Genomic DNA, 17,116 nt, shown 5'->3' with positions numbered 1-17,116 from the left:
TAAAGGTGTAGTTGCATGCAGAAATGTATTTTAGTTATCTATTCATTCTTTCGTCTTGTGAAAATGCTTAATATTAGGTTTAATAAAGGGTTGCAAGGGTTGCAGAGGGTGACTGGGCCACAGCAGGAACACACTCAGGACAGGCTGCCAGTCCTTCACAGGGGCCCAAAACACGCACACTTGAGGACAGTTTCACACACCTAGTCACTCACCTGTGGACAATTCACCCAGTATTATTTTTTTCTTTCTCTTGGATTTACAAAATAAAACTCATCTATACAGAAAAAAGTCTCTGAATTTTTTCAATCTAATTAGCAACTGTTGGTTATAATTAAATATATAAAATATTTAAATATTTCTCTCATTTCCTACAGGAACCATGTCCACAAACTCAAAAACTTTTCAAATTAGGGTTTTTTTTATTTTGTTTATAGTACATTCAGTTCAAAACGGTTGACCAAGCACTTGTAAAACAATCAAATAATAAAATAAAAATAAAATAATATACATAAGAAAAAAATCCTCTAAATTAAACAAATCCTGAATACAATGATTTGATGTAACAATTCTGCATGGCTAGTTCAATCTAGTATGTTAATGTAGCTTATTATGAATGGAAGTTCATAACCACCAATACCCTGATGGTACTGGGATGATGCTAATTTAGTTTTTATATAGTTCCATTCATTTTTAGCAACATTAGCATTCTAGACTTCACAATTTCTTAAAGATTCATGAATCTGCTTAAACTCTTAAATCAAACATGTTCTTAATCTTTTAATATGCGTTTTTTTAACCACATAAAACTCCCAACTCTTCCCTTTTTTTTTCGCTCATGTGCCTAAAATGAGAAGCTTGTGAATTAAGACTTGCCCCATTTACTTCAATCAGCAAATCAAATATCTCTGCTTGGTATGTTACGTGTTTTTTCTGCCCCATGTTTTGTTAATTAAAACCCACACACCTGTCTTACAGTTTTAACTATTTTAAAGCTTCAGTTTGTAATTCTTTTCAACATCACCCTCAAACTAAACAATGTTGGCTTATTTAAAAATGATAAAAATCAGCTGTTTAAACCACTTTAAACTGATTAAATTATCTTTAAAATGATTGATTGCAGATTTGAAGCCTCACATACAGGTGGCTAAGTTACACTCCATATAAAAAAAATGTTTTATTTATATATGTGAAGGTCCAGGATAGTAAGAATTTCAAACCTCAAGTAAGACTCCACAGCTGAAATACAGAAGAAAGTTAAATGTGGTCGAATACACTGTGAGAATGTTTCCTTATCTTTAAGCTATTCATCTTGCCAAAACAGTGTTCAACACAAGATCTTATGGATTAAAAAAAAAAAAAAAAACTTAACTAAACATATCTACATGCAAAGTGAACGCAACTCTGGAAAACTTCAAAATCAGATTTTTCCTGTTCAAATTGCACACACAGCCTGCTGCAAAAAAATATCAATAAATAAAAGACACACCTTTTTGATAGGATATTGAACAGAAACCTTGAAGTGTAACACAAAGGTGTGTGTATACGTGCGAGTGGATTCCGTTTTCTTTTCCTACTGCAGTCACCAGTCACATCACACTCGTCATGGTCAGGGCCCCAAAAAAGAAAAATGATCAAGACTTTCACATAATAGCATAGGTCACACAAAGGCTGGCTTATTCTTCACACACTTCTTATTTGAATTTTAGGTTCCACCTTAAGTGGTCCTCTTCGAATTTTAAGAGGTGGGTCCTAGAAAAATTTTGTATTTACTAGTATATGCTCTGTATACCCAATGATTGTAAAGAATTTAATGACACTTTGTATCCTTGATGTAATGAAATTGCTGTACAATTTAAGGTGGAAAAGAAAACTCACATAAGAACCTGGCTAACAAGAAGCCATGCCTCAGCTTCATTCAGTAGAAGGGAAGTGAGTGTGAAAGTAAAAGGCAGCTGCGCATGAGCATTATGAGCGCGTCGTGTGATTTTACTCATCTAAGTGAGGAACAGCAGGTTTTTTCGTGTGGAAGAGCAGCTGGAGTGTGTGAGGAACACGAGGCAAATTTTAAAATTAAGCTCTGCAGATGCCTGAGGTAGTGCATCATTTTGTTCTCAAAGTTGTGCCCACAAAAGGAGATCCCGGTCTATGCTGTTCATGGGAAAATCTATAGGACCATCTTAAATTTCACAAAAATATTAGATATTACATTTTGGAGCATTATGTGTGGATTTTATTGTTTTCAGCCACTATATGGATCACAAACTGGGCCCAACTCATCCCCAAAAGTACTGGATGGATCTCCATCACTCCACAGAATACATTTCCACATCTCAAAGCTGGGGGTCTTTACACCTCTCTAGCCTAAGTTTGGATTAAAATTACTATACAGCTTAGACTCCTCCGGACACTACCCATAAGCTACAAAATGATGTGTGCTCAGAGATCTGACTAGAGGATTAAGAGGTGGGGCTGAAGCAGGGGGCATGGCCAGGTATCAGGGTGAGGGGTCCATGCTCGGGAGGTCAGAAGCGGATGAATGTCGCGTCAATCTGCCGGACGCTGGGCAAGGCCAGCATGATCTTGCGCCTGTACTGAGGGTCCTTCTGAAGAGGGTTCCGCTCCAAATACACCGTCTCTAAACGTTTGGCATTTTTCAACTCATCCAGATCGCTCCAGTTCTCTATCTGGTTGTCATTCATCTGAGAGGAGATAGAGATAGTTAGTTAGTTAGTGTGAGAGAGAGAGAGAGAGAGAGAGAGAGAGAGAGAGAGAGAGAGAGAGAGAGAGAGAGAGAGAGAGAGAGAGATTGACAGTGAAGAGACAGTGGAGAGAGGGAGAGGAGAGAGAAAGAGAATAGAGAAATGAAGATGAGAGAAAGAGGGGACAGAAATAGGGCAGAGGTAAGAAAGAGAGAGGAGAGAGAAAGGGGGATGGAGAGAAAGATAAAATAGAAATAGGTGAGAGAGGTGTGAGATAACAGAGGATGGAGAGGGAAAGGTGTGGGGAGAGAGAGAGAATATAAGTGCAATATTGTGAACAATTCTGTTGGTGGTGGAAGATTTGTTTCTCTTAGACTAGTGACACTTACCCAGAATTCCTGCAGCTCTGTTAGGTGACTTATGTTTTCAATTCTCTTTATTCTGTTGGCTGCAATGTCCAGAGTTGTCAGTTTTTTCTATAAAAATAATAAAATAACAAAAGCAGAGAAACTGAGCCAGAGGCAGATGACAAGGAGAGAATCACTCTGTAGATATTCTGGGACACAGGAGGAGAATAAAAGCACTAAGCTGGGCATGAACACACATCTATAGTGATGTGAATTCCCTCGGGGAATCAACTAGCCGCAAAGGATTTCTAATGTGATCTCTGGATTAAACAATGATTTTAAAACTATTAGAGACCTTTCTGAAAGTATCAGCCATAAGGTTCCAGCTACCTTCTTGTTTCTACACTCACTGTGCATTTTCACACCTCCACTGACCAAAACAGATCGTAGTTGCTTTGTTAGCCCACTTTCCCCCCTGTTCTTCAATCCTCAAGACCTCCACAAAGCAGGTAAGATTTGGGTGGTGTATCATTCACAGTGCTGCAGTGACAATGACGTGGTGGTAGCATTAGTGTGTGTTGTGCTTGTATGAGTGGATCAGACACAGCAAAGCTTGATGGATGTAATTTATTACTCAGAATCTGATACTAAAGAAGGAACCATTCCATCGAAGCAACTGTTGTGGTTTAACCATGAAGGCTTATCTTTGGACTTACATTGTTTTCCAGACCCTCTATGACCTCGATGCCGTTGTGACTCAGGTAAAGCTCCCGCAGGTTCACCATGTTCTGAAGACCTTCTAACTTGGTGATACGGTTGCTCTGCGGAACAGATGGAGACATCATAGGAAGAGGGAGAAGAAAAAACAGAGACAGTGTGGAATTACACATAGTAATGTTTACAAAAATTAATGTAGCATACCTGAATACTGAGGACAGTCAGGTTATGCAGGCTGTCAAGATTCTGGAGCTGGGTGATCTTATTTGTGCCGAGAAACAAACTATCCAGTGAAGAAAGAGTGTCTAGGTTCTCGATGATCTAAAAAAAAAAAAAAAAAAAAAAAAAGACTATTAAAAGATTTTGTACTAAACCCGCTGTAAACGTGGCCTTTCCCATGTGCGGGACACACTCTATGGAGCATTAACTCGTCATTTCACAGACTACAGGTGATACAAGTTTTACTTTATTACTGACCCTGATACGATTGGACCCCAGCTCCAGCATTTGAAGGCCAGTGAGGTTTTCAAGGTTCGCAATGCCAGAGATCTTGTTGTGGAGCAGAAAGAGCTTCTTGAGCTTCGTTAGTCTCTCCAGGCCTTCGATCTTCCTCAGGAGATTGAATGATACGTCAAGCTGCCTGCCAGAGTCAGACATACACCAGCATATTAACACCACATACTTCCAGCACTTTAAAGAAACAATAGCCATAAAATTACAGCTTCAAATTATTGTGATGCTCCACTGAGATTTAATAGGAAGAAGAGAGCCTCTGTTGTTGCCACTCCAGGCTCAGCACTGCAGAAACAGCACTATGAAACTTTTGCAGGAGGGTAGGAAACCACACCCCCACCTTGATTCCAGTGATGTAAAGGGAATTACACTCTACTGTAGGGGGAGCCCAGGAGCTAAAATACCAAATCTTACCTAGTGTTGCTTTAATCTGTTCCTCTTTCACAGTCACAAAAGCAAACGCCTGGACGTCCCTGACCACATTCCATGAGTGTTTTACATTTTAAGAGTTGTGCAATGTGGAAAACAAGTGAACACACTACAAACACGAAGAATGCACTTAAGCATGACACTGTTTCCCATATTTCAAGGTAAAATTGACTTTAAACATTTCAAATAAAATTAAAAAGAAAAATATAGAAAAAGGCACCATAATTTTTGCACACCCAACATTTTATTAATTAATTACTCCAACATGTAAAAATCAACAAAAGCATTTACACACTTTCAACCAGGGATGCACAGAACTTTGTTCACACTTAGAGCAATATGATTCCCGTAGACTGAGAAATAAAGTATACACAAACAGTTGCAACTCACTCTAGCTCTACGAGGGCCTGCAGGTTCTCCAGTTTGCGGATCTGGTTGTCATAAAGGTCCAGTTCCCTTAGAGAACTCAGGCTCTCCAGGTTCTCAATCTTTTTGATCAGGTTTTGTCTGAGGGAAAGAGTCTGACAAGAGAAAAGTTTCAGTTTCAAGGATTTTCTTATGTGTCTTTACAAGAAAACTGTTTATGACACTCCTGCTGTGTTACAAATAATAGAACAGAACATAAATAAAGAATAAAAATAAGAATATATTAAATAATTACAATATATTAAAATAAAAGTCCGGTCCTTAAATCAGATTTATTTATAAATTTTTTATATTTCTCCATAAACAAGTGTGCACTAAACTTTACAGAAATGCTGTAGTTCAATTTGCACCCTGTAGAAAATATGCTCATTTATTTCCAGTAACAAAATCAACTGTAAGGACCAGGAGTGCTCAGACTTTCCCTGCAACTGCAAAAACCACAGATGAGTTTAGTTCTATATTAATACTCCACCAAGATTTCCATCTTTGACTGTTCTGTTGCACAGCAATCAAACAGTTAAGGAACATCACTGCTCGACAGGAGAACCATTCATTGTGAAAATGATTACAAATAAATTAGATTATTATATGCTGATGTAGAACAACAACAAGACTCACCTTAGCCTTTTGCAAAACCTCCAGACCCTCGATCTTGCCGATCCTACAGTGGACAAGATCCACGTCCTGACAAATGGACACATTATTTATTGTACTGTAACTATTTAGTATTTGCTCAATATCTATTATTATTGTCATTTTGGTGAAGACAGGCTGAAAGTATGCTGGTGTTGCTCTTTAAAAGCAAATCTGTGGCTACGTACAGATTCCTACATCTGCTGTACTACAGAAGTATAAAATGATGCAAAACCATCCCTGCACTCACCTCTTCATTAGGGTCCAGGGTTATGGTGTCCATATCAACTGGAGACTCCTCCGGACCTGTTTAACAGAATAAAAAAAAACCAGCAGGAGAAAGGGATGAGGGTTAAATGACAGTGGGTGATTTATAGACAGACCCCTGGTAGAATGTTTTTGGTCGATGCCAACATTCAATATGTAACAGAACTGAGCAGACAATGTTCTCCTCAAAGTTTCCCACCATCTTCAGATACAAACACTTAATGCTTGGCCCACACTACATATTTTAATAATCCACACGAGACAACCCACACATAGTGACATTTTTCACAGATGATTTTGAGCTTGATCGTTGTTAGTTCCCACAAGACGCAATCCACCCTGAATGAAACACCACTTTCAGATTACACACACCCAACTGAAAACTCTGGTTGACTCGCTCATTAACGGCTACAGCATGAGAGCAGGCAGGAGATTCTCACACACTATATGCAAACTAATACAATGGATGACAGTGACACCACTGCCACACTAGGGATGAGTGCTTTCATCTCAGAAAAAAAGCCAAGAAAAAGATGTTGAGTAAACCATGGCTGAAAAGGAGGGGTCGACAGGTCTTACTAGCACTTTTCTCCTGTTTATACCTAGATAGGGAGTTAGGGAAGGAATTTTGTTATTAGTTTTGTTTGTTGTTTTGGACTTTTTGTTCACACTATTTGACATATCCTTTTTCTGTTGTGACCTGACTCTAGATCGGGTCATAAATGAAATCAGAGGGACAACTGCGTCAAACAGCATGAACCAAAAGTCTCTATGTCCTGTGGTGGTTTTACATGTATGTGTGTATTTTTATGCCCAGGCTCTGCCGCCCACTCCAGTCCATGTTTTGCACCTCCACTGTTCAGTTTATTCCATGCCCTGTTCTGTATTCCATGGGTTTTGTGTGTGTGTCCCAGTTGTTACAGTGGTTTTGGTTTTTCTCACTTAAACTGCATTATTTGAAACCGTTCAAATTCACCTCAATCCATCTTTGCCTAACTGTGTTACGCAACCCCAGACTGGGCCCTAAAGCTTCATTCTTGCTTTTTTACTGTCTCAGCTAAAAGATCGGGGCATATCTTTCTACTGGGTGGGAAAACAGACAGAAATTTTATTTCTAATCACTGTGTAATAAAGTGAATATCACACACCTGTGGAGGCCCGCTGGGCATCAAGCTCAACTTCTCCATTCAGACTCTTCCTCTTAGTCTCATCATCACCGGACTCCTCAGACTCACCCCTCCTGTCAACTTCATAGAAAACATCACCACAATACGGATTAACAATTTAGATCACACATTTAAAAAAAAAACAAAGAAGCCTGAAAGAACCATTTTTGATTTGCAGACGCAAAATTAATTGGCCTTGCTATCAGTGCAGTTTTTGTTTAACGCAGTAGAGTTTTTATATAATTCAGGATATTCAAGATTCAGTCCATGAACACATGACAGGAATTCATTTTTAATGCTTTGCAATACACCCATCCACACACTATGACACACTGCCAGTTCACAAACAAACCAATAATTGTACTTAAAGACTGGTAAGATTCAGACCCCCATAGAGCAGGTATGACATGGGTGTGGAAGGTGATTGTGTGTTAAGCAGGTACGAGATGGTTGAGCTGATGAGCTACTGTCTCAATGGGGTAGGAGTGTCAGAATGGAGAGTGAGTGTACACAGGGTTTGAAAACTCCAGTTGCACTGATGTCTAATCTACTCGTACCAGCACAACACACCACCACCAGGTCAGTGTCACTGCAGTGCAGAGAATGATTCCCCACCCAAATCATACCTGTTCTGTGGGGGTCCTGGGCACTTTAAAACCAGGTGAACATGTCTAACAAACTACATAGTACATCTGCTGGACGACAGTCTGTTATTGTTCAGCCTCAAAGTGCTCATGTATGGTCAGTGCACCTAATAAAATGGAGAATGGGTGTAGAAACAAAGAGGTGGCTTTAATGTTTTGGCTGATCTATGTATATTAGTGAATGGAATTGTTAAAAATCTTTGTGCCATATGGCGTGGCGACAGATCGCCATCAATAAATGTAGTACTGTAATACATGCATAAACAATTCTATAATTCTATTGATTTATTTTAAGATCAAGCATTTTCACAAGTAATACCAAGTAATATAGGTGATCAATTTGATCACATTTACCAGCTGAGTAGAGATTTAAACCGCTTAAACTAAAATATTAACGTCAAAAGCAGCCGTTTTAAAAATATAAATGAAATTAAATTAGAGGGTAAGATCAGAGCAGCTGGCGGCTAAAGCTAACCGGCCCCGTGGACGTAAACACTGAATGAATGGAGATAAATTAAAGAAACCCAGCAAGCTCTAAAACCAAAATCCACCAAAACTTAAACACAACACCCACACCAACTAAACACAACCCTCTGCCCGCTACAGTCAGATAAAACACCACAGTAAAAATGAAGATTCATTTCACCTTCCATCTCCTGCGGCTCGCTACTAGAAAGGGTCGCCATTTCACTCCCTCCACACACACCCACTCGATGTTGATTGGCAGCTCTCGCGCCCAATCAGGCCGCAGAATCCCTGCATAAATAACTCCGTTGTGCTGGATCAATACGGTAATCAATATTAATAGTAGTATTAATATTAATAATAGTATTTATATCATTTAGTATTTTAACAAGTATATATATATATATATATATATATATATATATATAGAGAGAGAGAGAGAGAGAGAGAGAGAGAGAGTGATAGCCCGAATTACAAGTTAAGTTTAAATCAACCAGCCACAATGTTAAAACCAATGCCAGGTTTGAATAATACTGAAGATCTAGTTACAGGGGGGCCCTGCAGAGGTGTGTATGTGTCCGCGCGCGCGTTTGGAGTAGATTTTGCATAAGGCGAAATGGTCAGTTTACGGATCTGAGAGCCACATTGTGATGGTCGTACTGTTTGATTGTACCAGTTAGTTCCGACCCTGCAATGTGATTGGCCGAGAGACGTTCCAGGAGTGCCAATATTACACGATAATTGCACTCTAACCGAAGCTCTTCAGGTATCACTCCGCAAAATACACGTAACTTAGCAACGATGCCATTTGACTGGAGTCAAGCTATCCGCACTTTGGAAACTGACGGTCAAGCCATCCGCACTTCAAATCCGAATGCACGTATAGGCGCGTCATTACGGTTTTTCATTGCGGAGAACACCACGTCCGCTTTGGGACAGATAGAGAGTCTGAAACCCGCGTTTGAGTAGCGATGTCTCTGTTAATAAATAAATGCACGCAATGCTAAAATGGACTAAAATTAACAAGCCATTAGGAATATATTTCGTTTTAAATCACTTTAAAAAGGCAAAACATGCTTTGATTATTTCATATATTTACGTATTTTTTACTTTTCTATAAACACTTAACTGGCTTTGAATAGTAATCCTGGTGGACATGTAGAAATACAGATTACATTTTACTGTCATTAAACAGAGGGAGCTCACTATAATATTCTCATGGATTTATACTGAATACTTAGCAATATGGATTTCTCAAAAACTGCCCATAATGCCTAAACCATTCCACTGTCATTAAAAAGAGGGACCTCTTGGTTATTACCTGTATGATTTTGGTAGAATTTCACTGTGTACTTTTCTCATAAACTCATACTGAATATTACTAACATGGATTTCTCAAAATTTACCCATAATGCCTAAACCATTCCACTGTCATTAAACAGAGGGACCTCTTGGTTATTACCTGTATGATTTTGGTAGAATTTCACTGTGTACTTTTCTCATAAACTCATACTGAACATTTACCAATATGGATTTCTGAAAAATTACCCATAATGCCTAAACCATTCCACTGTCATTAAACAGAGGGGCCTCTTGGCTATTAACTGTATGATTTTGGTAGAATTTCACTGTGTACTTTTCTCATAAACACATACTGAATATTACCAATGTGGATTTCTCAAAAATTACCCATAATGCCTAAACCATTCCACTGCCATTAAACAGAGGGACCTCTTGGCTATCAGCTGTATGATTTTGGTAGAATTTCACTGTGTACTTTTCTCATAAACACATACTGAATATTACCAATGTGGATTTCTCAAAAATTACCCATAATGCCTAAACCATTGTACTGTCATTAAACAGAGGGGCCTCTTGGCTATCAGCTGTATGATTTTGGTAGAATTTCACTGTGTACTTTTCTCATAAACACATATTACATACGTACTGATATGGATTTCTCAAAAATTACCCATAATGCCTAAACCATTCCACTGTCATTAAACAGAGGGACCTCTTGGCTATTACCTGTATGATTTTGGTAGAATTTCACTGTGTACTTTTCTCATAAACTCATACGGAATATTACTAACATGGATTTCTCAAAATTTACCCATAATGCCTAAACCATTCCACTGTCATTAAACAGAGGGACCTCTTGGCTATCAGCTGTATGATTTTGGTAGAATTTCACTGTGTACTTTTCTCATAAACTCATACTGAATAAATTCCAATATGGATTTCTCAAAAATTACCCATAATGCCTAAACCATTCCACTGTCATTAAACAGAGGGACCTCTTGGCTATCAGCTGTATTATTTTGGTAGAATTTCACTGTGTACGTTTCTCATAAACACATACTGAATATTACCAATGTGGATTTCTCAAAAATTACCCATAATGCCTAAACCATTGTACTGTCATTAAACAGAGGGACCTCTTGGCTATCAGCTGTATGATTTTGGTAGAATTTCACTGTGTACTTTTCTCATAAACACATATTACATACGTACTGATATGTATTTCTCAAAGATTACCCATAATGCCTAAACCATTGTACTGTCATTAAAAAGAGGGACCTCTTGGCTATTACCTGTATGATTTTGGTAGAATTTCACTGTGTACTTTTCTCATAAACACATACTGAATATTACCAATATGGATTTCTCAAAAATTACCCATAATGCCTAAACCATTCCACTGTCATTAAACAGAGGGGCCTCTTGGCTATCAGCTGTATGATTTTGGTAGAATTTCACTGTGTACTTTTCTCATAAACACATACTGAATATTACCAACATGGATTTCTCAAAAATTACCCATAATGCCTAAACCATTCCACTGTCATTAAACAGAGGGGCCTCTTGGCTATCAGCTGCATGATTTTGGTAGAATTTCACTGTGTACTTTTCTCATAAACACATACTGAATATTACCAATATGGATTTCTCAAAAATTACCCATAATGCCTAAACCATTCCACTGTCATTAAACAGAGGGGCCCCTTGGCTATCAGCTGTATGATTTTGGTAGAATTTCACTGTGTACTTTTCTCATAAACACATACTGAATATTACCAATATGGATTTCTCAAAAATTACCCATAATGCCTAAACCATTGTACTGTCATTAAACAGAGGGGCCTCTTGGCTATCAGCTGTATGATTTTGGTAGAATTTCACTGTGTACTTTTCTCATAAACACATATTACATACGTACTGATATGTATTTCTCAAAGATTACCCATAATGCCTAAACCATTGTACTGTCATTAAAAAGAGGGACCTCTTGGCTATTACCTGTATGATTTTGGTAGAATTTCACTGTGTACTTTTCTCATAAACACATACTGAATTTTACCAATATGGATTTCTCAAAAATTACCCATAATGCCTAAACCATTCCACTGTCATTAAACAGAGGGGCCTCTTGGCTATCAGCTGTATGATTTTGGTAGAATTTCACTGTGTACTTTTCTCATAAACACATACTGAATATTACCAACATGGATTTCTCAAAAATTACCCATAATGCCTAAACCATTCCACTGTCATTAAACAGAGGGGCCTCTTGGCTATCAGCTGCATGATTTTGGTAGAATTTCACTGTGTACTTTTCTCATAAACACATACTGAATATTACCAATATGGATTTCTCAAAAATTACCCATAATGCCTAAACCATTCCACTGTCATTAAACAGAGGGGCCTCTTGGCTATCAGCTGTATGATTTTGGTAGAATTTCACTGTGTACTTTTCTCATAAACACATACTGAATATTACCAATATGGATTTCTCAAAAATTACCCATAATGCCTAAACCATTCCACTGTCATTAAACAGAGGGGCCTCTTGGCTATCAGCTGTATGATTTTGGTAGAATTTCACTGTGTACTTTTCTCATAAACACATACTGAATATTACCAACATGGATTTCTCAAAAATTACCCATAATGCCTAAACCATTCCACTGTCATTAACTAGAGGGGCCTCTTGGCTATCAGCTGTATGATTTTGGCAAAATTTCACTGTATACTTTTCTCATAAACTCATACTGAATACATTCCTATATGGATTTCTCAAAAATTACCCATAATGCCTAAACCATTCCACTGTCATTAAACAGAGGGGCCCCTTGGCTATCAGCTGTATGATTTTGGTAGAATTTCACTGTGTGCTTTTTTCATAAACACATACTGAATATTACCAATATGGATTTCTCAAAAATTACCCATAATGCCTAAACCATTCTACTCTTATTAAACAGAGGGACCTCTTGGCTATCAGCTGTATGATTTTTACAGAATTTCACTGTATATGCTTCGCATAGATAAGAAAGATATTTTCTGAAGCCCATGGGAAAGGACCTTGTGCATTTTCATATCATATGGCAAAAGCATTTGAGTTACAGTTGTTTTTCTGTGATGCTTGGAAGGCAGACTGCACAGCTGTTTTTAAACAGAATCTGGAAATACACAGTAATTCAAGTTCTTCATAATTTTGATAATTATTAACGTTCAAGTTGTTAGGATGTTGGAGTTGGGGGCGTTAGAGGTGGTTTGGTATTGGTTGGAAACTAACCCTAGCTGTCTATGTTTTTGAACATAACCTACATGACAACCAATCAAATGAGAGCATCCATCCGCTACAGAGCAACCCAGAGTACAGCATGCCATACTTATGTAACTGTAGGGAAGAGACCACTGATGCAACAGCAGAATATATAGTGCCTTGCGAAAGTATTTGGCCCCCTTGAACTTTTCAAACTTTTGCCACATTTCAGGATTCAAACATAAATATATGAAATTTTAATTTTTCTGTGAAGAATCAACAACAAGTGGGACACAATCGTGAATAAAATAAAATATGCAATATTATTAAGAGGGCCGAATAATATTGCATGCCCCACTTTTCAGTTTTTTATTTGATATTTTATTTTATTCACGATTGTGTCCCACTTGTTGTTGATTCTTCACAGAAAAATTAAAATTTCATATATTTATGTTTGAATCCTGAAATGTGGCAAAAGTTTGAAAAGTTCAAGGGGGCCAAATACTTTCGCAAGGCACTATATATTCTGCTGTTGCATCAGTGGTCTCTTCCCTACAGTTACATAAGTATGGCATGCTGTACTCTGGGTTGCTCTGTAGCGGATGGATGCTCTCATTTGATTGGTTGTCATGTAGGTTATGTTCAAAAACATAGACAGCTAGGGTTAGTTTCCAACCAATACCAAACCACCTCTAACGCCCCCAACTCCAACATCCTAACAACTTGAACGTTAATAATTATCAAAATTATGAAGAACTTGAATTACTGTGTATTTCCAGATTCTGTTTAAAAACAGCTGTGCAGTCTGCCTTCCAAGCATCACAGAAAAACAACTGTAACTCAAATGCTTTTGCCATATGATATGAAAATGCACAAGGTCCTTTCCCATGGGCTTCAGAAAATATCTTTCTTATCTATGCGAAGCATATACAGTGAAATTCTGTAAAAATCATACAGCTGATAGCCAAGAGGTCCCTCTGTTTAATAAGAGTAGAATGGTTTAGGCATTATGGGTAATTTTTGAGAAATCCATATTGGTAATATTCAGTATGTGTTTATGAAAAAAGCACACAGTGAAATTCTACCAAAATCATACAGCTGATAGCCAAGGGGCCCCTCTGTTTAATGACAGTGGAATGGTTTAGGCATTATGGGTAATTTTTGAGAAATCCATATAGGAATGTATTCAGTATGAGTTTATGAGAAAAGTATACAGTGAAATTTTGCCAAAATCATACAGCTGATAGCCAAGAGGTCCCTCTGTTTAATAAGAGTAGAATGGTTTAGGCATTATGGGTAATTCTTGAGAAATCCATATCGGTATATATTGAGTATGACTTTATGAGAAAAGTATACAGTGAAATCTTAACAAAATCATACAGTTGGTAGACAAGAGGTCCCTCTTTTTAATGACAGTACAATGGTTTAGGCATTATGGGTAATTTTTGAGAAATCCATGTTAGTAATATTCAGTATGAGTTTATGAGAAAAGTACACAGTGAAATTCTACCAAAATCATACAGCTGATAGCCAAGGGGCCCCTCTGTTTAATGACAGTGGAATGGTTTAGGCATTATGGGTAATTTTTGAGAAATCCATATTGGAATTTATTCAGTATGAGTTTATGAGAAAAGTATACAGTGAAATTTTGCCAAAATCATACAGCTGATAGCCAAGAGGCCCCTCTAGTTAATGACAGTGGAATGGTTTAGGCATTATGGGTAATTTTTGAGAAATCCATGTTGGTAATATTCAGTATGTGTTTATGAGAAAAGTACACAGTGAAATTCTACCAAAATCATACAGCTGATAGCCAAGAGGCCCCTCTGTTTAATGACAGTGGAATGGTTTAGGCATTATGGGTAATTTTTGAGAAATCCATATTGGTAATATTCAGTATGTGTTTATGAGAAAAGTACACAGTGAAATTCTACCAAAATCATGCAGCTGATAGCCAAGAGGCCCCTCTGTTTAATGACAGTGGAATGGTTTAGGCATTATGGGTAATTTTTGAGAAATCCATGTTGGTAATATTCAGTATGTGTTTATGAGAAAAGTACACAGTGAAATTCTACCAAAATCATACAGCTGATAGCCAAGAGGCCCCTCTGTTTAATGACAGTGGAATGGTTTAGGCATTATGGGTAATTTTTGAGAAATCCATATTGGTAATATTCAGTATGTGTTTATGAGAAAAGTACACAGTGAAATTCTACCAAAATCATACAGGTAATAGCCAAGAGGTCCCTCTTTTTAATGACAGTACAATGGTTTAGGCATTATGGGTAATCTTTGAGAAATACATATCAGTACGTATGTAATATGTGTTTATGAGAAAAGTACACAGTGAAATTCTACCAAAATCATACAGCTGATAGCCAAGAGGCCCCTCTGTTTAATGACAGTACAATGGTTTAGGCATTATGGGTAATTTTTGAGAAATCCATATTGGTAATATTCAGTATGTGTTTATGAGAAAAGTACACAGTGAAATTCTACCAAAATCATACAGCTGATAGCCAAGAGGTCCCTCTGTTTAATGACAGTACAATGGTTTAGGCATTATGGGTAATTTTTGAGAAATCCATATTGGAATGTATTCAGTATGAGTTTATGAGAAAAGTATACAGTGAAATTTTACCAAAATCATACAGCTGATAGCCAAGGGGCCCCTCTGTTTAATGACAGTGGAATGGTTTAGGCATTATGGGTAATTTTTGAGAAATCCACATTGGTAATATTCAGTATGTGTTTATGAGAAAAGTACACAGTGAAATTCTACCAAAATCATACAGTTAATAGTCAAGAGGCCCCTCTGTTTAATGACAGTGGAATGGTTTAGGCATTATGGGTAATTTTTCAGAAATCCATATTGGTAAATGTTCAGTATGAGTTTATGAGAAAAGTACACAGTGAAATTACACCAAAATCATACAGCCGATAGCCAGGAGGCCCCTCTGTTTAATGGCAGTGGAATGGTTTAGGCATTATGGGTAAATTTGGAGAAATCCATATCAGTACGTATGTAATATGTGTTTATGAGAAAAGTATACAGTGAAATTTTGCCAAAATCATACAGCTGATAGCCAAGAGGCCCCTCTGTTTAATGGCAGTGGAATGGTTTAGGCATTATGGGTAATCTTTGAGAAATCCATATTGGTAATATTCAGTATGAGTTTATGAGAAAAGTACACAGTGAAATTCTACCAAAATCATAAAGGTAATAGCCTCGAGGTCCCTCTGTTTAATGACAGTGGAATGGTTTAGGCATTATGGGTAATTTTTGAGAAATCCATATTGGTAGGTATTCAGTATAAATCCATGAGAATATTATACAGTGAGCTCCCTCTGTTTAATGACAGTAAAATGTAATCTGTATTTCTACATGTCCACCAGGATTACTATTCAAAGCCAGTTAAGTGTTTATAGAAAAGTAAAAAAAAATACGTAAATGTATGAAATAATCAAAGCGTGTTTTGCCTCTTTAAAGAGATTTAAAACGAAATATATTCCTAATGGCTTGTTAATTTTAGCCCATTTAGTCCATTTTAGCATTGCGTGCATTTATTTAGTAACAGAGACATCGCTGCTCAAACGCGGGTTTCAGACTCTCTATCTGTCCCAAAGCGGATGTGGTGTTCTCCGCAATGAAAAACCGTAATGACGCGCCTATACGTGCATTCGGATTTGAAGCGCGGATGGCTTGACCGTCAGTTTCCAAAGTGCGGATAGCTTGACTCCAGTGCCATTTGTGCCTGGACTTTTTCACCCAGCGGCGATCCGGTTTATTTTCCTTTCGCGCACATTATATTGAACAGAGTAAAGGGTTATGGCGCAGTGGACTTTTATCTGCTTTCGGATTTGTAAATAAAAGAACGTCGGAAATAAATAAAAAAGTAATTGGCTACGTCTGTGTGGTTCTGTGATTGTATTTAACTCGAGTCGAGGCGCGTCTTTTTTCTCCGCTGCTCTTGTTCACCAGCTCAGCACGGCTCTGGGAGCGATACTACAAACCACTCACTTTTAACTTAAACAGAGAGAACTTGGCATCGTTTAGTGTATGATATAAAATCAAGACGATCCGAATTCGCTGTAAAAAAATGGTTAAACCGTGACATTTTAATGACTCGAGGTCCTTGCTATAACGTGAGATATTGGCACTTATGCACTAATCTTCGGCACTCGGCGCATGCCCGTGCCCATATCTTGCGTTACAGCTCTCCCTCTCGTGTATAATCCATTCATTATCTGTAACCGC

At 37.7% G+C, this 17,116-nt stretch overlaps 1 protein-coding gene across 1 annotated transcript; it reads right to left on the bottom strand.

Moving 5' to 3' along the window:
- Positions 1 to 417: 417 nt before the first annotated feature.
- On the bottom strand, positions 418 to 8,623 carry LOC136679738 (protein phosphatase 1 regulatory subunit 7). Its single transcript, XM_066658406.1, has 10 exons — positions 8,488 to 8,623; positions 7,180 to 7,278; positions 6,015 to 6,070; positions 5,750 to 5,815; positions 5,096 to 5,226; positions 4,241 to 4,403; positions 3,968 to 4,084; positions 3,763 to 3,867; positions 3,089 to 3,175; positions 418 to 2,699 (listed from the first exon to the last, which is right to left on the bottom strand). The coding sequence occupies exons 1-10, from the start codon at positions 8,525 to 8,527 to the stop codon at positions 2,523 to 2,525; spliced, it is 1,041 nt and encodes a 346-aa protein (XP_066514503.1). The 5' UTR covers positions 8,528 to 8,623; the 3' UTR covers positions 418 to 2,522.
- Positions 8,624 to 17,116: the final 8,493 nt, after the last annotated feature.

The sequence above is a fragment of the Hoplias malabaricus genome, chromosome Y, assembly GCF_029633855.1.
Source record: "Hoplias malabaricus isolate fHopMal1 chromosome Y, fHopMal1.hap1, whole genome shotgun sequence".
Classification (NCBI taxonomy): domain Eukaryota; kingdom Metazoa; phylum Chordata; class Actinopteri; order Characiformes; family Erythrinidae; genus Hoplias; species Hoplias malabaricus.
Note: the sequence above shows the minus strand (reverse complement) of the source record. Positions and strands in the feature narration are given on the sequence as shown.